Source organism: Paramormyrops kingsleyae, chromosome 25 (assembly GCF_048594095.1).
Source record: "Paramormyrops kingsleyae isolate MSU_618 chromosome 25, PKINGS_0.4, whole genome shotgun sequence".
Classification (NCBI taxonomy): domain Eukaryota; kingdom Metazoa; phylum Chordata; class Actinopteri; order Osteoglossiformes; family Mormyridae; genus Paramormyrops; species Paramormyrops kingsleyae.
This window is the reverse complement of record NC_132821.1, coordinates 23,361,120-23,384,543: the sequence shown is the minus strand read 5'-3', so window position 1 is coordinate 23,384,543 and position 23,424 is coordinate 23,361,120. Positions and strand designations below refer to the sequence as shown.

General features: G+C 48.0%; 3 protein-coding genes across 5 annotated transcripts; 2 read left to right on the top strand and 1 right to left on the bottom strand.

Annotated features, from left to right (window-relative positions):
- Positions 1-811: 811 nt before the first annotated feature.
- On the top strand, positions 812-8,339 carry dnajb14 (DnaJ heat shock protein family (Hsp40) member B14). Its single transcript, XM_023799433.2, has 8 exons — positions 812-1,038; positions 2,957-3,131; positions 4,870-5,015; positions 5,272-5,457; positions 6,583-6,680; positions 6,765-6,874; positions 7,068-7,240; positions 7,433-8,339. Exons 1-8 carry the CDS (start codon positions 906-908, stop codon positions 7,555-7,557), a joined length of 1,146 nt encoding a protein of 381 aa, XP_023655201.2. The 5' UTR covers positions 812-905; the 3' UTR covers positions 7,558-8,339.
- A 257-nt stretch (positions 8,340-8,596) lies between these two features.
- pla2g12a (phospholipase A2, group XIIA) lies at positions 8,597-11,779 on the top strand. Of its 3 annotated transcripts, XM_072707032.1 has the most exons (6): positions 8,597-8,699; positions 8,824-8,889; positions 9,149-9,397; positions 9,611-9,687; positions 9,984-10,149; positions 11,352-11,779. In XM_072707032.1, the coding sequence occupies exons 1-6, from the start codon at positions 8,612-8,614 to the stop codon at positions 11,468-11,470; spliced, it is 765 nt and encodes a 254-aa protein (XP_072563133.1). In that variant the 5' UTR covers positions 8,597-8,611; the 3' UTR covers positions 11,471-11,779. The 3 variants fall into 3 exon arrangements, with proteins under 3 accessions (XP_072563133.1, XP_072563134.1, XP_023655202.2); XM_072707033.1 differs by lacking the exons at positions 8,597-8,699; positions 8,824-8,889 and adding an exon at positions 8,903-9,029; XM_023799434.2 differs by lacking the exons at positions 8,597-8,699; positions 8,824-8,889 and having other exon boundaries at positions 8,921-9,397.
- Positions 11,780-15,086: 3,307 nt separating this feature from the next.
- LOC111837445 (mitochondrial calcium uniporter dominant negative subunit beta) lies at positions 15,087-23,151 on the bottom strand. Its single transcript, XM_023799517.2, has 8 exons — positions 22,852-23,151; positions 17,447-17,516; positions 17,139-17,309; positions 16,920-17,024; positions 16,635-16,795; positions 16,357-16,560; positions 15,871-15,987; positions 15,087-15,776 (listed from the first exon to the last, which is right to left on the bottom strand). The coding sequence occupies exons 1-8, from the start codon at positions 22,942-22,944 to the stop codon at positions 15,699-15,701; spliced, it is 999 nt and encodes a 332-aa protein (XP_023655285.2). The 5' UTR covers positions 22,945-23,151; the 3' UTR covers positions 15,087-15,698.
- Between the last annotated feature and the right edge of the window lie 273 nt (positions 23,152-23,424).

Here is a 23,424-nt window from a genome sequence, read left to right as displayed (position 1 = left end):
CTGCAGCAAAAAAAAAAAAAAACTATACTAAGATTCTGGTTCTTCCCTAATCTACCTCTAACACAATATTGGTTAACTGCTTATCAGTACATTACTTCAATTGAGTGTACAACTGCACGCCTTAACAAGGCCAAACCCAAAACCATCCAGGCTTGGTCCTGGATGACTCGGTCCATTCAGGACTTTGGAAAGCAAGAGATCCGTGGTTAAACTTAGAGGTCTGGTATAAGACGTCTGTCTTTTTCATTTATTTTTGATGTAATGAGGGGAATGCTCTGCATGTTTTCGTGGTCTCAATTTGTATCAACTATCTGTAATCGACCATGGTCAGTATCTGTACTGTATTGTGTTGTTTATATGTTTATGATTTGTTGTATTTTCTAATAAAAAATGTTAATCACAAAAAATGAACACAAAATCCTGATTACATATAACAAATCCTAATAAACGCTATAAATTAATTATAATTGATATGAATATCTGCTAATTGAGAGTAAATTGCATTTTATTTGATTAACTGACATAAGCACAGATTAAAAAAAAAAAAACTATTTCTACACTCTTTCGGTTATACTCTCATAAGACATACTCTACTAATAGCGACAGAACTTCCTGCTTTCAATGACGCGATTACCAATGTCTAACGGATACGGACGGATTCATTTAGAAACTGCAAATGCCGATTCATCACAAAACAAAGCAAAAAACGACGTGCAAGACAAACTTCAAATATATTTTAAACTTCCATAATTAAATTTGGATACCTATATATCTAAAAGTCTTAATACGTGGATTTAAAGGGTGGAGATAAAAGATACGAAACGTAGGATTTCAATCCCGCGGTGGTTTCTTCTGCAGTCTTTGCTGTCAGTTTGGCTTGAGGCAGAAGGAGGAAGACGAGAAAGATGGAAGGGAACAGGGACGAAGCAGAGAAATGTATTAATATAGCAACTAAAGCATTTGAAGCTGGAGATAAGGAGAAGGCTTTGAAATTCCTAAATAAAGCGGAGAAACTATATCCAACCGAAAAAGCGAAGGGTAAGCTGGGCTCTTTCGTGGGAGATAGCGGCGTTTTACATGTTCTGCCTATTAGCTTAGCCGGCTAGCTGATAGCTAGCTATGTGAGCACAAGCGACCGGCTAAGTGGCGTAGTTAGGAAGCTGACAGGCGGGCTTGGCCGCTTTTACTTCCCAGACAGTGTCGTTTTAACAGTATTATTATTGTATTAGGTAGTCGATCGATTTGTTGCCGTAAAATGAAGGAAGCACGTCGGACGGAGTCGAATGTATTGAATTGCGTCTAATGCCGGCATATCTTACCGTGAGGCCCGATGGTTCCAGAAACGGTTCTCCGGCGGCTTATGCGGTGTCCCATCTTATATGACAAGGCAAGCAATTAAATAATAACCTGGCGTGTTTGTAGAAGAAATATTTTAACGCGACAGCTCTGTTGGGCGGTTTTGCAAGGACAACATAAACAGAGACTGGTCTGTTGGTCATTCGTTCATTCATTCATTCATTCATACATACATCGATCAATCCTTGTCCATACATTCCGCCATCTGTCAATGTCTACGTCTGCTTATCCATCCAAGAGGGATTAGCCGTTCCCGCTGTTACCTATAACTGGATCGAACATCGTTTTCACTTGGAGGTCCCTGCCATACACAGGACAGTAAGACCTGTGATTTATTTTCTGACTTAATTCTGATTTATTGTTTTTTGTGTTAGTACCTTATACTGTAGGGATATGCTGGTGTAGCAGCCGTTTGATTAGCGACTGGCATCAGGGCCAGTATGTTGTTGACAGTCTGACTGTATTTTCATGTCTATCCTGTTTTAATGATGTCAGTCCATCTTTGAGGATTATGCTATCAGATAATTCTTCTGATGGCCCCAGTTAGAGAAAATGAATGTAATCTAGTGGCTTACAGCAGTCCTTTATTGGAAATGAGTGCATGGCATTCTCGGCAGTAACAAACAGATAAAAACAAGAAATAGAAACAGTAGGTTTGTATGTAGGAACTGTGTCCTGGGTATGTGTGGAGCTGCGGTTGAACATTTCAATTTGCGTCTGCCAGATTCGAGGCCTAGAAGGCTGAGTCTAAAAATGGAAGAGTCTCTTGGCGACGCCTTAGCACTTTTAAAAAGAGGTAATTGCACAAAAAAAATTTAACAAGGGAAAAGTACAGGATGAAGATACTGTAGAGATTGGAAGAGGTAACTGGAGCAAATGGGAAGAAGTAAAGGAGATTAATGCTGGGCTGGTTGTAAACTTGCAATCCTTTAATTCAATGACTGACCCAAAGCTGACTGTAGAGGTGTGGAGAATTAGCGGCTATGCTAAAGGAGTTGCAGTTATTTGGGCTGAGATGCAGATGGGTGAAGTGTAGCATTGATTTTTAAGATCTGTAGTTTGTAATGAATGTGTCTTTGATGAGAGGAGCAGATGTGTAGGTTTCAGCAACGTGAGAAGGATTGTTTCCTGCTCGTCACTGTCCGCCAGGTGAGGATTCACTGATTTTTGCCTGGCTTGTGTTGTTCTGGCAGACGAATGTTTCGAAGTGCGGGATGAATGTCACTGTGGGAGGACCTCGGTGTCCCCCCCCTGCTGAGGGAGGTTGGGTGGGAGGGTGTAGATTGTGTCTTTTAGGGTCTGCAGCTTGGTAGTTTGGGGTCAGCATTTGTGGCTGCCAGTGTAAACTGTCTGCATGAGACAGGACAGCCCAGGATTATGTAATGTCTTCTTTCCTGTAGAACAATGTGGAGTTAGAGAAGGAAGGATTCACAGCATAGTGATTCCAGGGAGTTAAGTCATCTCTGTCTGACACTGATGTTGCCGTTGTGGCTACAGCTGAGTTGTGGGAGTATTTCAGTGTCTTTGTGCGATTTTAAAATAGGATCGAGGGAGCTGAGTGACCCAAATGATACTGACACACTTTGTTTGTTTTCCCCAGCGCTGTTGGATGTGCTGACGAAGAACGGCCACTCGGCGGGGAACGGGGCCTACTGCAGGCGGCCGGCGAGCAGCCCCAACGGGGACTCGCCCCGGCCCCAGAGCGAGAGCCAGGAGGCTGCGGGAGGAGACACGGCCAAGGCCTTCAGCAAGGAGCAGGCGGAAGGGGTGCAAAAGTGAGTGCGGCTCCATGCCGGCTTCCCCAGACCCGTGTCCTTCGTGCCATAGGTCTCCTGCCGCATTGCCATGTGATCGTGTGGGGGACAATCCCAGGCTGTCTTACACAGCAACGTGTGATCACTTGGTCTGGTTTGGGATTTTTTTTTTCTTCAGTAAGAGAATCCAGCTTTTGTGCTGCTAAAATTCCATGCAAAAGATCCCAAGTTGTCTAACTGATCAATCAGCTTTAAATATCAGACAGAGTTAGGGAGATGATCATTTTGATTTTAAGTCGAATATTTTGGATGGAATGAAAAAGAATTTTATTAAGGAATCATCCACTGTTGAAATCCCTCATTTTGGTGTTGGAGTGATGCTGGGTTACATTGTACCAAAATACTTTAAATTTGGTAAATTTTGAAACCGATCGTAGTAGAGATGTACAGAGAGCACAATGCAGTGTTTTGGAAATGCCCAGTAAGTCGTGTGTAACAGCGTAAAGTGTGTTTTACAAGCTGTGGGGTGTCGGTCTTTCCCATCAGGGTGGGGTAGCTGATGCAAAGCACCAAGTCTTCTTCTTCCAAACCTCAGCGTTGCATCAAAAACTGGCGTTTTCTGTCTCTAATTGCTCATAAGGACAAATGTATCGGATGTGCACAGCCTTAATGGACAGAGTTTTTCTTTACCCACCGTCTTAGAGCATAAAACTGATGGAGAGTTTTCATCATGTCTAATCTGTAGAGGGTGTAATGAATAATCACCCATACAGTGAGACTGGGCTGTACCCACACACACACACACACACACACGCACACACACACACACGCACGCACCCCCCACAGCGAGGTTACGTAAGAGCCAAAGCTCAGAGATGCGTGCATCGCACCTGCCAGCCGGCACAGGTCCAGGTGTGCTGTGTGAAACCGCTGCAGCCCCGGTTATAGCTTTCCTGCTTTTGTGAGCAATCCCACTCTGCGTCACCAGGTGGCGATTACTCAGGATTCTGACCTGGCCACTGGAGACTAGCCAGTCACAGCATTGCTGCCAGGTGCAGGCTGTCACTATGGAAACCCAGTCCAAGTTGGCTGTACCCCTGAATGGATAGGGTCGAAATTTAAGTCCTGGCCCCCAAGTGGGGGATGTCTGCCACTTCTTGTTGCACCCCGCGGGGTGGGTGGTCGCAGCGAGCTACGTGCTTGCGGTAGCTCCAGGCAGGCCTAAGGGGACCTGCGATGACTGGGTCTTTCTATAGCAGCGGCGGCTTATGCAACTTGTGCCATGTGTTGCACGAACACCCCTTCACAGCCTTTGGGGGCTTATTTGACCCCTTGAGGGTTGCCCTTTTACTTCCAGACACCCGTAAAAGCGTGTTTGACGGCAGTGTATTTTTTTTTTGTCCAGTTTTGCAGTGATTAATTATATATTAGGTCACAGCTCAAGGGTTAGGGGTTCAAATCCTGCTCGGCGTGTGTAGAGCTTGCCCGGTATCGTGTGTCGTCTGGCTGATCTGGTTTCCTCCCACGGTCAAAAGACGCGCAATTAGGTGACAAAGTTTATGATAGTGTGGAACTGTTTGTGTGTGTGTGGCCTGCAATGGGCTGGCATGTTGTCCAGCGTCTCGCTCCCCCCCGCCCCCCGCTGCCTGGGATACGCTCCAGGCTCCCCGCTACCCAGTACTGAAAAACTATATGAATGGATGATGACAGATTAACAGCAGTTAACCATGCACTGACCCACGGCTGGCTGCTCTCACAGGATAAAGAAGTGCAAGGACTACTATGAGGTTCTGGGAGTCGCCAAGGATGCTGGGGAGGAGGACCTGAAGAAGGCCTATCGGAAGCTGGCGCTCAAGTTCCACCCGGACAAGAACCACGCCCCCGGAGCCACCGAGGCCTTCAAAAGTGAGCCGCCCGGCGTATCTCGCGTTTCAAGTCGCGTGGCGTTCGCTGATCCTTGGGTGTCTCGGTTGAAAAGCATGGGGTGAGAGCTGAGCGCTCAGTGTGAGGGTGGAGACGGGTTCTCGTATGACTGAGCCGGCTCAGATTATTTATCAGAGGGGGGGGGGGGGGGCACGGATTGTGGCGGCTCGAGCCCGGGGAAGGTCGGGGAGGTGTTCTGTGTGACAGGCCCGAACGGCCACTGGCCTCTGTCCCGCAGAGATCGGCAATGCCTACGCGGTGCTCAGCAACCCAGCCAAGCGGAAGCAGTACGACCTGACGGGAGGGGAGGAGCCAGCCAGCTCGGGCCACGCCCACGGAAACTTCGACTTCCATCGGGGCTTCGAGGCGGACATCACCCCCGAGGACCTGTTCAACATGTTTTTCGGAGGCGGCTTCCCATCCTGTACGTCCTGTCACACACACACACACACACACACACCTGTACTCATTTCTTTGTGGGGACCCTCCATTCATTTCTATGGGCAAAACCCTAATCCAAATAATGACGACCTTAACCCCTACCCAGCCAAATACCTCCGAGGTACCCTGAGCAATGTCACATATGGGTTAAATGCAGAGCACATATTTCGTTTTTGTGCACTGAGTGCTGTGGTGTGTCAACAATGACAACCAATCTCTTTCCCTTTAACTATAAGTAACAGAACAAAAAAGTCTTTTGACATTCTTAGTTTCTTGATTACATTCACAGATTTTAATAAAATTATGTTTCGCCTTGTGAGGGCTGAAAGAAATGTCCCCAAAAGGGCAGAATAACACATAACCCAGGGAGGGAGGGAGGGAGGGAGAGAGAGGGAGGGAGGGAGAGGGAGGGAGGGAGAGGGAGGGAGGGAGGGGGAGGGAGGGGGAGGGAGGGAGGGAGGGGGAGGGAGGGAGAGAGAGGGAGGGAGGGAGAGGGAGGGAGGGAGGGGGAGGGAGGGGGAGGGAGGGAGGGAGGGGGAGGGAGGGAGAGGGAGGGAGGGAGGGGGAGGGAGGGAGGGAGGGAGAGGGAGGGAGAGAGAGGGAGGGAGGGAGGGAGAGGGAGAGAGAGGGAGGGAGAGAGAGGGAGGGAGGGAGAGGGAGGGAGGGGGAGGGAGGGAGGGGGAGGGAGGGAGAGGGAGGGAGGGAGAGAGAGAGGGAGGGAGGGAGGGAGGGAGAGAGCACCCATTCACTTAACTTCAGAAAAATGAATAACCAATTACACCCACGGAATTAAAGTGCTCCTGTTTGTTATATAACCGCCTTTTCTATGTTATCAGGTCATGACCTCACAACCTTCTGGCACTTTGGTATCCTATCAAAGAACGATTGAGCAATTTTTAAAATAATAATTCTTAAGCTTATAAATAATCTGTAAAGTCTCTGAGGGAAAACTAGACGATGACAGTAAAACCCTCGGTGGTTACTGCAGTTTTGTTTTCAGTTCAATTCAGTTTTCCATTTTTCCTGCAGTGTGCTACTGGTGTTTTTTTTTTTTTCTTTTTTCTTTCAAATACATTTGTATTATTGATTGACTGTTTTCTTTCTTCAGCGAGTGCTCACACATTCACTAATGGCCCTACGCAGTACAGTCACCACCACAGCAACCACACGAGGCAGGAGAGGCAGGAGAGGCAGGAGAGGGGAGATGTGAGTGTCTCTTCTGTCGCCCCCTAGTGTTCACACAGAGGCTCTGTCTTGTGAAAAACTGACCCTTTCTTGTTTGTGTTCCAGGGCGGCTTCTCCATGTTCATCCAGCTAATGCCCATCGTGGTGCTGATCCTGGTGTCCATTTTGAGTCAATTGATGGTGTCCAATCCTCCATACAGCCTCTACTCCAGACCGTAGGTGACCCCGCCCTCAAAAACTACACCTGTGATATGTTTCAATTTAGCTGTGAGGCACTTGTGTTCTTCCCGGACCCTGCATTCCTCCTTTACGGCCCTTGGCGTGTCCCCCGGGTCCTTCAGACATGGGCTGTCCTGCTGAATGCCTCCGTCCACATCCGCACACATCTCTGTCCTCTCGCGTCTCCAGGTCCACAGGGCAGACCGTCAAGCGTCAGACGGAGAACCTGCGCATAGATTACTACGTCGCCAGGGACTTCCGCTCTGAGTACAAGGGCTCGGCTCTGCAGAAGGTTGAGAAGAACGTCGAGGATGAGTACATCTCCAACGTCCGAAACAACTGCTGGAAGGAGAAGCAGACAAGTAGGTCTCCATGGCGGATGCACATCAGCTTCTACAAATGGCTCCATCACCTGTTTCGTTTAAACTGTCATTTATTCCTAGTACTGGATTTAATCATTTCCCAACTGTATGAAACTGTGACGTTTTCGCTGCATCTGACCTGCAAAGGTTCTGCTTGCTGACTGATTTCTCTCCCCCCCCCCCCCCATCCAGAAACCGACCTACTGTATGCCGCCAAGGTCTACAGAGACGAGCGGCTGCGCAGGAAGGCAGACCTTATGAACATGGACAACTGCAAAGAGCTAGAGAGACTGAACAACTTGTACCGTGGGGGATGAGCTCATTCTAGCCGGACTCCTATATATATATATATATACAGATAATTATATATATCAAGGCTGTGTGTGTGCATATATGCACAGCCACATTTTTTTAAGGAAAACCATGTAAATACAACTGAAGGTAAATAAGAAATTATGAGGGAGGGGATGGAATTAGCCTTACTGTGAAAGTTCATCTAAGATGGCCGACCCCTGCTTCCCTCCCTGGAAATCACCTTGTGCACTTTGATGAACCAAAACCACAGCCAGCTTCCAGATACTACTGAGTGCAACTTGCATTCCCCCCCCCCCCTTTACCTGGAATAAGACACTTTTCTTGGGGGGAGGTGCGTGGGGTTCCAGAGGGTGTTTGGCTGTGAATGCACAGTGTTTTGCACAAGCTCTCTCTCTCTCCTAGATCTACATTGTTCAGTTTACAGCATTTTCATGTTATATTAATAGTTTTTTTTTTCTCGAAAGCCGCATTAAAGATATGCTGCCCCCTTCAGGCAACTGGTAGAAAGGCCAGTGCCTCGCGGAGTCGCACTGCAGCCTGCACCCGTAATTGAGGAATTCCCTAGGGGAGGAACATTGACTGCACTGTAAAGAGCATCTTAACATAATCCGTGACCTGTCAGAACTTCTCTGAAGATGGACGTCAATTTGTTTTATTGAGCGAGTTTGTAAATATTTTAATTTTGACAGTTTGGACCTACAGAAGTCTTATTAAAATATTAAGGTAGCCAAGGTAGATGTCTGTCTCACGAATAATTTGAATAAAGTCTAAGTTATTACTGAAACTAGTCTGGTGTTGCTAAATGTCACATTTTTGCTTGTTGATTGAGAGTATCACCAAGTTAACAGTTTAAAAAGTGCTTTAGAAAGAGTTGTTAGAAAATACATGTGATGTTATATAAATAGGGTTAATTTAATGTTCATACACACGTGATGGATGCCTTATATATTATGCATTTTCATTCACCGCTGTGCACAACGATGGCTTGCAGATGTGGTTCATTCCAAATGAATCCATCACTGCAGGTAGTGAGCTACGTATATTGCGTAACATAGTATGTATTTGAATACGCATTGCGTCATAGTTTCATTTTTTTCAAATTTGCGCTCCGCGGTGCTTCAGTGCTTACCACGGCTTTATTTAGGTATCCTTTTGCATCGCTACGATTTGTATGTAGCAAGTTTATTCAAATTTTTGCAAAGTAATACACTCCGGACACACGAGCGAGTAGCTTTATTTACGCATTTTTCGCATTCTACGGATTACAGACGCTTCGGAAGCTGGGAAACATAGCGGGTCGCTTTCGGACCCAGCGGTGTGCCCTTCTGACACAGGTGATCGAAGCACCACGTCATCTTAATGTCTGTGCTGTCACATGCATTACACACCCCGGAAGCAGTAATTCGCCTCAAAATAACCATGTTGACAAGTGGCCGCGCAAACAAACCGTAGGTGACGGGTCAGATTAACCCAGGCGAGTCTTGATGTCGCTGTTTGACCGATGAATCTGGCTTTGAGAGACGACTAATATTAGACGGATATTTGAAAATCAGGCGGCGGAGTAAAGCCAAACGCCTAAAATGCCCTCTTTAGTTCACAGGGACGGCGGCGGGCTGATCATGCACTACATCTTCATATCCGTCTTCGCCCTGCTGCTTTCCTTCGGGTTTATGAGTCGCCTGTGTTCCGGCAATCATCACCACGGCGAACCGGAAACCCCGGACTGGCGAATGGCTCTGAAAACCATACGGAACGGCGTCCATAAGATAGACACGTACCTGAACGCCGCCCTGGACTTGTTCGGAGGGGAAGACGGTCTGTGTCATTATAAATGCAGCGACGGTACGTATCAGAGTATATTTACACCTATACCGGGAGTCAGTCTATATGCATCCCTGCATGCTGCAGTTTAAAGCTGATTTTATGACCCTTAGTCATTTGGTGTCGGTTTAAAATGATCATATATTTTAGTCGTGCTAAAACTGTTATCTGTTTTAGGTTTGCTATGCAGCTTTCACGTGATACTTGGTAAGCATTTCTGTCCATCTTACATAGGTTATAAACCGGCGCCTCGCCGCGGTTATAAACCCCCACCGCCGAACGGATGCGGATCTCCAGTGTTTGGGCTTCAGGTACGTTATCAGTGACCAGTAACTGGCAGGGTGAGTATTGTTAAAATGGAACAGTCAAACTTTGCAGTTATGATATGTGTTTAGTAATACTTTATCTTCTCTTCTATATAGTGTTCAAGGGGCATTGATGTATTTAGAATAAAATGGCGTCATGTTGGGAATTCAACATGAGATGATTCTGTAGATGATAAGCAGCCAGTCAGTGCTGTAGCTTCAACGGTTTAAATCAGTGTGCACTTACATTTCAGCATCATTACATAGTATCCCCCCCTCCCCACTCCCATCTCATTTCCTAGTTTGACATCGGCATCCCCTCCATGACTAAGTGCTGTAACCAGCATGACCGATGCTATGACACTTGTGGCAGCCACAAGCACGACTGTGACGAGCAGTTCCAGGTCTGTTTGGAGACCATCTGCCGGAACGTGCAGCGCACGCTGGGATTGTCTCAAAGCGTACAAGGTATGCGACCCTTTCTGGAATCCTCTGCCCAAAAACAACCGATGGCTGAGATTACAGTGTGTAGTGTCTGTTATGGCTAATTCAGTCTTTGGTTTCAAGGGCTCCCTTGCTACTAATATTCAGTTTGAACAATAGTTCTCAACCTTTTTTGCACCGCGACCCAATCTTTACTATACCAGCTCAGTCACGACCCTATATCAAGTATAGCTAAATTACCACTGTGATCAAGCACGCAGCGCACTCTGCAATTTACGCCAATCAATGCCTATATATTGCACAAATCTGATTGGATGTGCAAGTGAATTTTAAATTAACCGTTTGTGGTTTGGCTTCTTGGATTGGTTGAGTGTTCACTAGTTTTGCGCTTCAGCATTTGCAAATCCAAGACCAGTTTATATAGGTTAATTCTAGGATTGGTGCTGGGAAATCTGATCGTGGACCAGCATAGGACAGGGGTGGGCAATCTTATCCGCAAAGAGCCGGTGTGTATGCAGGTTTCTGGGGTAACCTGTAGGTCAGCTGTTCAAACCCAGGTGTGAGGACTCTTCAGCCAATCAGTCCGCTAATTAGTAATCTAATTAGGGAGCTGCAGCGAAAACCCGCATACACAGCGCCCCCTTCTGGATGATTGCCCACCCCTGGTATAGGAGCTTGCTAGATTAAAAATGCTTACATTTCCAACTCCGCTTTGCGACCGTTTCACAAGTAGCCGCGACCCGAATTTGGGTCGTGGACCCATGGGTTGAGAATCGCTGAGTTAATAGTGTGGAAATAGTGCGCCGGCAAGCAGATTTGCTTAAAGAGTTTGGTTTTGCTTTATTGTTATCCACAGTCGCACTCAGTTGAAAGAAATTGCAAAATGTGACGAACTCTGCCAAATATTTCACTTCAATAACTAAACTATCAAATCCTACCAAACGATTTCCAATATGGATCTCAGTCAAGTCTGTTCCCAAACAGAACTGAAACACTACAAAATGATTCGAATCCAAAATTTCAAAATGAAACTGTCAAATTAAATTCCAAAATGGAACCAAATATTTCACTTCCAAAATTCTTTGCCAAATATTTCAGCTGCACAATACGACTCTTCCGAACAGAACTTCCATTACGTTCTGTTTTCACTGGCCCCTGAAATTGCTGGATGTGTAACGCCTCCTACCGCATGACTCACACTTGATCTCCTGCTTTGTGCCCTTCAGCCTGCGAGTCGGCAGTCAGACTGTTGTTCGACGCCGTCATGCACCTGGGGTGTAAGCCCTACCTGGACAGCCAGAGAGCCTCTTGCATTTGTCAGTACGAAGATAAAGTGGAGCTGTGATGCCAGGGCACCTGGGATGGTTGGCACAGATGCGGGCACTACGCCAACGTCACAGGAATAAGGATATCCGAGCTCATGGTGGCAAAGTTGATCTGGACCAAGTGTAATGAGCACATTGCTAATTGCAAGGTCACATGACCCTTATGAATATTCATATCAATGTATACGAGTGTGCTGAGCTTTTTCTGTGTGCACAACTGTTCCCAGAACTGTTTTCCACCTACATGTTTATAAAGCCTATTTCATATCAATGTTTTTTTTAATGCAGTGTTGCATTGATGTTTCTTGTTTGACTGCTTATGTTTAGTGTCTTTTCCTTGAAGATCTTGCCCCAATCCTGCACCACTTTACCCATTAGGTCAGAGAAATGTATGCATGGACATGGATCATGTGACCCATATGCGGGTATGAGGTGCTGTTTTTCTAGTGATGTTCACTTGGGGATCTACTCCCTGGCTGAATATCTATGAGCAAAAAAAAAAATTAGACTGCCATCCTTACCACCTTATGGTGAAATAGCCTTTTTCAGCAAAATATTCTTCTCTAAATGAAGTAAATCTTCTGTAATTAATTTTTTAGCTAGCTAAACCATATTTTGTACCAAAACATTTGTGAATTATTCTTTGCAGTTTAGATGAAAAGTGAGCGTTTCGATCGAGCAAGATGAATGCACAATTACCAGTGACAAGAAAACTACCCACTATGACTTTAAATGAATGAATGAATAAATGACTAGATGAATTAATGAAACCAGTAGAAGCTGATGGTTCAGCAGCCGTGCCCTTAGCCCCCAGTGTGATTGTTTTACTGCAAATAAATTAAATGACACAGCTTAACTGCCAAAGGCCAGAACAGAATCATGAAAAGTTGTTTAAAAAAACAAACAGTATAAACCTGTGGTGTTAAACACCCAGTGTAATGAGCACATTGCTAATTGCAAGGTCACATGACCCTTATGAATATTCATATCAATGTATACGAGTGTGCTGAGCTTTTTCTGTGTGCACAACTGTTCCCAGAACTGTTCCCAGGCCCAGTCGTTACTTAATGAGTGATTGAGACTAATTAATTAATTGTCTCCTAGGAGACAGCACTGATGCCTCACACCCCTGGGACCAGGGTTCGAGTCTATGGCACGGTTCTGTAGTGTCGTTCGCATGTTCTCCCTGTATCGTCACAGGGTTTCCTCTGGGTACTCCAGTTTCCCCCCGCAGTCCAAAAACATGCTGAGATTGATTGGAGTTACCAAATTGCCCATAAGTATGCATGTCTGAGTCACTGCTGTGTCAGTGTGCCCTGTGTTGGGTTGGCGTCCTGTCCTGGGTTGTTCCCTGCCTTGTACCTGTAGCCTCTGGGATAGGCTCCCCCCCCCAGGATAGGATAAGCGGGTACAGAAAATAGATAGATTGCATCCTAATTGATCTAGTGATTACTATTATCCACACCTCTAGCTACATTTGCTTGGTTAAGTACAGCTTGAGAGGAATCCTTTGGTACTGGGTATTTAATAATAAATAAAGCACCATATTTCAATCGGTTGTTACCAGTGGAGGTTTCTAATCAGCGGTCTCATAATGGTCTGCTCACGCAGCCCCACAGAGATTAGGGGTATGCAGAAGCTGTCCTATTCTTTCCCAGCCTGCCTTTTGCCTGCCTGTGTCTCGGAAGGTATTTTTCACTATTTTTACCATTTTTAGTGCCGAGGCGCAGATCCTCACGGGCTGATGAGCAGCCGAGATCCGTCTTCGAGTCGCTCGATGGCCGTTTAATCTCGGCGTCGGCACGGTTGTCCGAGTTGAAAGCAGCACTGATTGAACACTGCAGTTCAGAGACAGCTCAGCAGAATCGGGACGTGCTGAGTAATATCAGACGTTGGAACCAATGAGAGGGGCCCGTTTCTGTCTATGCTGATATGTCAGAATTTAGTTGGGGGGAGTGAAGTCAAAGCACCATGTCACCCCCACCCAACCAGATATCCCTTTGAAGTCAACGTCAACATCCTGCTGTGTTGGTTGGTAACGGTATATCCTTACATTTTAACGTTATCGGCCTGGTTTTATTTGCGCTATGCTAGCGTGCTAGCGTGTCGCATTAAGACAGCGGGTCCCCTGCTGTGCGAGGAGCTTTGGCGGCTGCGGCGATGCGGTAAACCATGCGTGACGGGGCCTCCTGCGGCCCAGCTGTGCCTGTCACCGCGGGGATAAATCCAGCATCATCAATGGGGGGTTTGGAAGGCCGTGACGGGGACCTTATTCCCCTGCTGTCCATGGGGGTGATGGAACGGCATGAAATTCCCTTGTTTCGAACGGGGGAGGGAGCCGTAACAGTGGCATGTTGCTGCTCCTCTATGGATCAGAGGTTTGAAGCCACTGTGTATGTGAGGAGTTTGTTTATTCTCCCCTGTACAGTGTTTTGGTTTTTTGCCCTTGCAGTCCAAAGGCATGCAGTTAGGCTTATTGGGGTCTAAATTGACCCCCCTGTGCTCCCTGTATTTGTGATCAGAAGGTTGCTGGTTCGAGCCTGGCCTTGGCACATCTGCAGGTCCATAAGCAAGGCCCTTAACCCCCCACTCCCTGAGTGCCAATGGGGGTAGTAGAAAGAGAATTTGCCCACAGGGATCAATAAAGTATCTATTATTAAGTTGCCTCATGCAGATTTTGAATCTGGAAGAATTCTGATCTTTAATTCTGAATATTAATATACTAAAATTAAATGGATTGTAATTTTAGGTGTTCTCCTGTAGAGGGGGTGATGTGCATCCATCTATCTCCTACTCTCTAGATAAGGGGTGGGCAATCTTATCCAGAAAGGGCCGGTGTGTATGCAGGTTTTTGCTGCAACTCCCTAATTAGATTACTAGGCTGAAGAGTCCTCAGACCTGGGTTTGAACAGCTGACCTAAAGGTTTTCCCAGAAACCTGCATACACACCGGCCCTTTGCGGATAAGATTGCCCACCCCAGCCCTAGAGAGTAGGAGATAGATGGATGCACATCACTCACTGTACAGGAGAACACCTAAAATTACAATGCATTTAATTTTAGTATATTAATATTCCCGGGGAAAGCAATAATTAAAACTCCATCTTATAAATGTGCTGATGGTGGACTGGTGTAAAATGATGAATGCTGGTATCTGACAGTGAAACCCATTAGTGAAGATATAGTGGTTTTGACTGCTGTAGGAAAATTAGGAAAAAAATACTGCCCTGTTTACAAGCTTGCTGAAGATGTCCACATAGCAGATGTGTATAGTTCAGGGGCCTGTTTCACAAAGCAGGATTACTTGCTTAGCCAGATTTAAGGTAGTCTGGGCTAAATGTAAGTGGATGAAAATAAGGTCTATTTAGCCCAGACTACCTTAAATCTGGCAAGTTATCTGGCTAAGCAAGAAATCCTGCTTTGTGAAACAGACCCCAGGTCTAGAAAGTAAAAATCCAGACCAAGATTTTGTTTCAACCAACCAGTTGTGCATAAAGAGTCACAGACACAGTACTCAGCTGGTCAGTTGGCACAAAATCTTGGTCAGGATTTTTACTTCCAGGACTTCAGAGCAGTGTTTCCCAAGCAGGGACCCTCAGACAGTTTATGGTTTTGCAAAACACTGGGATAATGCTGCTTTAAACAATCAACATATTTTATAAGAAGTAGATCTATTTGATGTGTCAGTAATATTTAAAAGTGCTGTGAACGGCAACATCAACCTGTTTTTCCACATTATGATGCAAACGTCTGGAGTAGAACGGAACGCAGCGTATAACATGCAAATTGCTGAAAGGTAAATGTTTAACACCACAGGTTTATACCGTTTGTTTTTTTTGTTTTTTTAAACAACTTTTCATGATTCTGTTCTGTATTTAACCCACAACATAATGCGACTACTGGCACAATGCAAATATCTGAAAACTGGTTTGAGTGGTTTTTACACTCACTGAGGCATATGTGGGATTAACAAGTCAGCAGTTTGCCAGTGAAATGGCCATGTTTACTATGGATATATTTGACATGGGTACAAGATGTCCATAATGCAAAAAAAAAAAACAAAAAACTTTATTTTCATGCTCTCCTTGTGTGGAAATGTTGCATCGTTGGACGTGTGGCCGACTTGCCGGAGCACAGCACTCAGCCTAGTGCTGAGATGGCTGAGGTGGTTCAGTGCCCAGCAGCCTCTGCTGAGCCGTTCCTCGCGTTTTCGGCAGGTCGGCCACGGGCCGACGGGCGTGCCGCCGCTTCAGTGCTGGGCCTGAAGTTGCTCTAGGGGAAGCCGCAGCCGGATGGGGTCCCTCAACCTCCGAAGGTCATCCTCCACCTGGCGGAACAAGGGCAGAGGCATGAGAAGGCGTGCCACTGGCCCCGCCCCCCACCCAAGCCCCACCCCCCACCCCGCAGGCCTGGCCACTCACCAGCGCCACCTCCTCCTTCAGCCGGTTATACTTCTGCACGTTGAAGGCTTGCTTCTTGGCCCCTTTGTAAAAGTAGTCCAGGAACTGCCGGTCCTTGACGCTCGGGTAGACGTAATCCTGGTGGAGGGAATCAAAGGGCAGTAGTATTAGCGGGGGGGGGGGGGTACGAGGGAGGGGGGGGGGGGGGTACGAGGGAGGGAGAGTGGGAAAGGTGCAGGCGTCTCTGCACCTACACCCACTATCCTGTTTAGTCCTGTGCTGCCTCATGAGGTCTTATCTATAGTGAGAATCTGTGCAGCCTGAGCACTAAGACCACATGTGTGGACTAATTTGTTCCGAATGTGGAGACCATCTTAGTCTGCTACTAGTCCAGTAATAAGCTGGGAATAATTAGCAGTTAAATACCCCAATTAAATTTCCCCCAATTATCCTTAATTTCGATCTGATGGTGGTGCTGTGGTTGGTCTCTGGGGCTGTACGACGTACCTGCTTGGTGAGGACATAGTAGCCGAAGGCACCTATGCTAGTGGAGTAGGTCAGGAAGTACGTGACGGGCTCCATGATGTCCCAGGAGTACACCCACCAGGTGAGCCAGGCCAGAGCGCCACCCTGCGCCGACAGCAGGGCCAAGCCCCCCCACAAGAGCCGGGCCGACCGCATTTCCGCCCCACGGGCGATCTGAGCCTTCGCCTGCCCCAAACACAGAGTTTAGTACCCAGAATGCCATTAGAGGGCGCTAGCACGGCATCAGCCAATCAGGCTACCTGCTCCATGGGCACGAGCTCCTGTCGGAGGAAGTCCAGCCTCTGCATAAGATCTCTCTCCTGCCGCAGGTGGTGAGTGGGCAGCTGTACGGCTGTGTGCAGCATGTGCACGAGCGTCTTCATGTCCTCCACGTCTGTCAGGTGTTCGGACGGGCCCTTCTCTACACCCGGAGCAGACACAGAGCCTTCAGCACCAATGCGAGCCCCTCCACTAGGGAGGCGCTATAGAGACTAGATTTTATGGCAAGGCCGGTATGAAGAGGAGGAGCTGGATGAGGGCATTACCTCGGGCAGGGCAGCGTACGGAGTAGGTAACGTCGTTCATCACCAGCTGGAAGTCGCTCCTGAGCAGGGCGTCCATAGACGTCATTCTGGACACCTGCTCTCCACCTGCAGGGGGGGTACCAAAAGGTCATCAAGCATCTGTATAGGAAACCTCTATATTTACAGCAGAGGAGAGGAACTGAGAAGGTGCTAAGGAAGTAAACACGGTCTTCCACTCGCCTGTGGTGAGAACAGTGGCCTGGCTGACCCCTGGGTCTTCCTTCTGGACATCACGCAGGAAGTCTCCCACGGTCGTCAGCATGGGGCGGAGGAAGAAGAGGCAGGACTCCTTCCGGGAGGGCAGGGGGAGTGTCAGCGCTGGCCGGCCGTGCTTGTACTCCACAGAGAGGTCTGGGATGCCAAGAAAAGTGCAAGGCTGGGTACAGAGTGAAGGCAGGAACTCACACCCTTGCGGTGTGAAAGAGCTCAGAGATGAAACCAGACTCAGTGCAGAGAAGATTCCCGTTAGCCGAAGTACTGCGACGTACCATTAGAGGGCGCTAAAGTGCTGCAGAAGACAAGTCTGTGTAGCCGGCATGTGGGATTCTCAGAGATGATCTGAAATGCAAAAAAGGAGAACTGAGTTTTTTTGTGGTAGCCGTCCTGCCACCTGGTGCACCGCTCACTACGAAAGTGACGCATATCTGACGGTGAGTGCTTTCCTACTGAATGATAAACACATGAGTGAACAGATCGTTGCACAGCCTCAAGTGAGGCGTGGCATTGGATCCTGGCCTGAATCCTTCACTCTGCCAGTGTCACATGTGAGAACACGGAACCTTCTGCAGGCCAGAGGGGTAAATGTTTAACCAGCCGGGTGAGGTCACCTGATCCGGCGCCGGGAACCTGTGCGGCAGCAATTTAAAGGGGAACGCGGCCACGTCGGACCCCAGAAATGTTAATGGTGTGGCTAATAAAAGAAGCACTCTCCTCGGGAGGCGATAAAAATGACGCAAGCAAGACGGTCGTTATCGGATCAAGCTACTGAGGCTAGCTGGGTGTCACGAAACCAAGAAAAGCACTGGAAACTCGGATCCTCGGCCCCTTCCAGCTGGATAAACAGAAACAAGCAGCGCAACGTTTGTCCGACAAGTAAACCCGTGTTTGTTGCCAACAAATAGAACCTCCAATCAGAATGCTTCCCTCCAGTTTTCAGTGCACTCCAAAAACAAATGAAACCGTCTCGTTTTATGCGCCTTGGGGATACTTGACTTGTGTCGCTAACTTGAGACCAGAAGTTGTTCCCCCGGGAACAGAGTCTTGAAATAAATCCCGCAGCCGTTAATTAAGAGCTTCTTAAAAATCCTCAGTTTGTCAGACCAGATGGTAAGCAGCAAGGGTCCAGTTCAATTAAGACAACGAGAGTCAGGAAATCCAAACGGAGCCACCCCTCCCAGGAACTGACCTCGTAACCCGGGCGACGGAGCGTAGCTTCACTCTAACTGTCCTTTCTGGGACTGCGGTTCAAAGGTCAAGTGCTTAGAGTTCTCTGCACATCCGCTAATGCAAAATAGCAGCTGACAACATGCCATTAAAACTGTAGTTCTTGGACGCTTGGTCGTGCAGACGCACCTTTCCCAGGCCAAACAGGACAAAGACGGCTTGTGAGTGACAGTTTCGCGTCGGTGTGGCGGCAGCTTCCCAAGATGAGCACCGGTATCTAAATGTTTTTTTAGAAAAAAGCGCAGCTGTTCCGAGTCACGCAGGAAGCCAGCGTGAAGCACAGACTCAGTGCTGAGATAATTCAGGTGGAGGTTTTCTGGGAAAGTAGGACGAGCTTCCAAAAAAAGGCGCCTTTGATGTGGGCGTCCCTCCGTGTCCTGGGTGGCTTCGGTCCCACAGAGTTGCCGGCAGGAGGGGGAACTGTTACAGGTGGCAGCCGCTGACGTCAAGCACAACCGGATTGACCTCACCGCTATTATTAGCTATGCTCCGTCCCATCCCTCTGGTATTGTCACTACCGTAGAGTTTGTCACCGGGGTAACGGCAGATTCTACGGAATGTGAGAGGCTCGGACACTCGCCTCACCCGCGATGCTTCACAGGTCCTCTACCTCCCCTGCACAAAAACCTAAATCGATACCGGCCACACTGAGTATGTTCCAGTAGCTGCAGCTGCAAAGCACTGAGTACAATCAGTGCCCCAGCTCAACATGAAGGACTGACTAGAGAACAAGCAATTCCCTCTAGGTGTAGCACGGAGTTATTGCACAGTAGTCCTGGGTTCAAGTTCGTCCCCGTCTCCATGATGCTTGCCAACGATGTCCAAATCCCATCCAAGTCCGCAATCGGAAGGGTGGCCCACACTGCTGAATCATGACCCACCAATCCCTACTGTTCAAGTGGGGTGGGGGGGTGTCACAGCCATACTTCCTGCTTGCGACATACATTTAATATCGGCCGATGTTACACAGAAGCTGTTTGCAGAAGCAGAAATTGCGGTCAAAGGAAAATCAAACGACACCTCCCCCATGGCACGTACCAAAACCACCGGAACACTTTATTCCAGTGGAGCACACGCATCTCTGTTCCAGAAGAGTAGTCACATGACTATGCGGTGCACGGTCACATGCCCAGACAGACGGCGCCATGGTGACACAGCAGGTGGCCATCTGCATTTCCTGCTCCCGCCTGCCCGTTTGTTTACAGCGGCGGTGAGTCAACAAACACCCCAGGATGGCGAGGACTGAATACAGCGAGGAGCTACGGAGGTGGCTGCCCTTCCATGGGGGACATAGTTCTGGGACATCGTCTTTTCTCCCATGGCTGGCACGAGCATCACGCATCAAAGGATGCTGGGAAATCTTGCTGGAGCCCTCGTTGATGCCTGTGGCCCGTTAGGCGCCACTCAGTCAGGTGCGTATGTGTGGTTTCACACTGAGGCTGAAAGCAGCAGGCCGGTGATTACGTCCGTCTCGCTGATAGATGGTCTCATTTCCCCACGTCCCTCCCTTTATGAGTCCCGGTTGAAATATGACCCCCGTGGAGCCTCTGGTGAATGCTGAGTGACCCCAACCCCTCCAGCAGCCATACAGGACAGTGAGAGGTTCCTGCTTACAGGTGGAAAATGAATAATCAGCAAAACCAGCTGTGGGGCAACAACAAGCTACAGAATATTCTCACTTCCATGCAGGAGGGTGTCACTCAAAACTACACAGCATGCAGGTGCACGGGGGCTGATTCTTGAATCTGTCCTCTGTATACTCCATCATACTCCATAATGCTCCACCATACTCCATTCTTAACTACACCTTTACACCTCAATGATGAAAAACGGTCCTATGACCATTTATTTTCCCCACTCTCTGCACAGTCGTCTCGGTTACCCCCACGAACACAAGCTAATTCCTAAACCCATCTGACACCAACCGAGGCAGAGCCTGCCTCTCCTGCCAAAGCACCTACAGCGGGATGTCCCTAAAAACGGGCGGCCTGCCCCCGCCTCAGAAGACACACAGATGAGAGCCAGCCTTCCGCCCACCAGCCCGCGGACTAGCGGAGCCGGAGCGAAAGTGACAGACCGTCTTATTTGGATTTCTGCTCCTTGGGCAGGAAATGCAGAATCCATGGTCTGGTGGGCACACCGCATCCTGTTCACTGCCAGCTGGTGTCACCATGAAGGAAAATAAATCGCTTAGAAGCAGATTGCACTTCTCACAGGAAGCTGACTCCGGTGCGTTTTGTTTTTTTAATCAGGCACGAGGCTGGCCTCTCCGCCCTCAACGCCGCAAGCATATGGTCCGTCCAGCAGATTTTTCCCAAAGACTCCACTCCGTCAGCAACCGCCGCGAGCTTCTATAATGATGAAATATCGATCGGGGACCGTTCCTTTGTTATCGTTTAGTGGTCTGCAAGGAGGACAAGTGAATCATTTTTATTTCATCACTTAACAAGAAGAACGAACATGCATAGCTAGCAGGAGCCACAGAACAACAAACCCTGCCCAGTCAAGGAATCGTCGTATTAATCTGTACGACCGTTATTAACTCGTCAGCTGGAAATGAAGGAGGCCAGTTTTTCTTCCCAGGGCAGTTGAGAGATTAATGGAGCATAGTTGTTTGTTTTTTCGGACAGTAATCAGGGACACCGAAGAGGTGCCAGAACTTCATCGATCCTAAAAAAATAAATGAATAGGTAAACTAGCAATTCAGGGAATGTAGCATAAGAGAGACAAATGCCTGGTAAACACGGAAATGAATACTTTAGTGCAGGTAGAAAAAAAAAAAAAACAGCGAGAGTTGGGTTAGCGTCCTCCAAACTGCCTGAGGTTTGGGAGATGGAGACTGAAATGTGTGGGTGAGCGACTGAACACCTTTTGTAGTTGCTGGAGCAGGATAAACACACCTATGAACTTCTACCAACACGCCTCTCTCATCTGCACAGAAGCAATGAGTCATTCAGAGTGAATACGCGGTTCCTGTTACACGGAGGCATCCGCAGTCACGCCGTCACTGTCTTCGCCCTTCCTCTGGCTTACAGGCGGGATGGGATGGATTTACACAGCCTGCACTGCACAGCGTCTCGTAAGGCAATCAGCGAGTTCACAGCACCTTATGGCTTCAAATGTCAGCGCTGTGCCATTACCGTCACAGCCAGGACGCATATTATCATCTAAAATCTATAACAGACTGAGAATTACTCTCTACGTGCCCTTTCTTGGTTTTTAAACCACTGTTAATGTCGGCTGAGGTTTCAGGTTGTATTGATTAAATCTATAAAACTGCACAAAGGATGTGTTGCTCATTCCAAGACGCCCCGCAAAAGTCTATTAGTACCTGACTTTTACTGGTCGGCTCGTTAATGATACTACTATTAAATACAGCAAACGTGCACAACTTGAGATTTAATCTTCGTGGGGTTGTGGTCAGGGGCGCCGCCAGGGGGGGAAAGGTTAGAACAATTCTAGGGGCCCAGCACTGACATGGGGCCCTGTTAGGGGCTTTACCTTTTCGCAAAAAGGGGGGGGGGGGGCAAAATTGTAATCTTTCATGGGGCCCAAGATTTCTGGCGGCGCCCCTGGTTGTGGTTATTGGGAACACTGGTGCCAAAACTACTTGGTAATTAAACGGATAACTTGTACGTTTCGTACAATTATAAGTAAGTATCTGAGTCAGCAAAATAAAACAGCCATTCCTAATATAGGCCTAGCTGGCAGGAATTGATTCACCATCCTTGATGATAAATAAAGATACAAAGATGCTACTAGCGCACATAGACGGGTGACATCTGTAACGGACGAATTTGCTTGTTCCTTAACTTAGGGTCACGTCAAAGCCACCAGCGTACCATTATGTGCAAACCCAGGCGATCAGTATTAAACCCTCATTAGCACATAATGAAGTGGCTGCCGTGTCACCCGGCCACCGCACCGGGCTCACCTGGTGACTGCTTCTATCGGTTTCTTCCGTTATCTAGATAGTTCTGCTTGTGAAAACGCAAGATAAGCCAACGCCCATAACACCCACAACACCACTATTTTAAGCCTCCGCAGCGAACCCAAGAAATTTCACGCAGGAAACTTCGTCGCAATAACACATCGAGGCTTGGATTTGCACCGGAGCCGCTTTTCACGTCGACGCGACCCGATCGCCGGTTAAACGAAGATCCGGCAGACTGTTCATTAGCAAAACTCGAACTTTACCCAACTCTTAGTCCCTGGGAGTGGCTGAATATCGTCCGATCGTGCGGATGCGTTGTCCTTCGGATCTGAGAAAGAGAAACTCGCTAAAACTCGCGAACTTTGACAGCAGTTTTGATGTCTGACTCCGGACGTGGGAAACAACGCCGCATCGACATTTTGAAACCGAATCCTGCTAAAAAGTTGCAAAATGCAGAGTACACAATATTACATTATCGCTTGATTGATATCAAAGAGCCCAGGATTTGCGACTTACCTTTGAAAATAGTTTATTCGGAGTCGCACTGTAACACGCCAGAGCACGCCGGGCTCCGGTCCGCAGGACGTCGGCGCGCAGCAACCCCACCATCGCCGCGAATCACCCCCTGATCCGCGACAGCAATGGCATACTCTGCCAGTATATAAATCCCGAATGGAGGTACTCCAGCCTCCCAGAGGAATCGCAGAGCGGACCCGCAGCGTGTTCAAACTACAGCCGGAGATGTCGAGAGCGCGAAGGCGCCGCCCATCGGTGCGCCAGGCGGGGGCAGAACGCCCTGCGAGCCCGGCCCCGATCGGCTCTCCACCGGGGCCCCATTGGTGGAGGTGACACTGGCAAGGGGACGGGTTCCCGGTGCACCAAATAGAAATGTTCGGACACTCAAATAGTGTAAAACTATATGCCAGACAATTGGTGCTGACGCGCCGTCACGGAACTGTGTTTGAATCAGGCTGATTTAAGTGTGATTTCGACTTAGATTCCCACGCAAACAGAATGATGTTAAATAAACGTGGATATGGCATTATTTAGCTAATCTGGCATTTGTTACATGAGGATGAGCTGAACCTC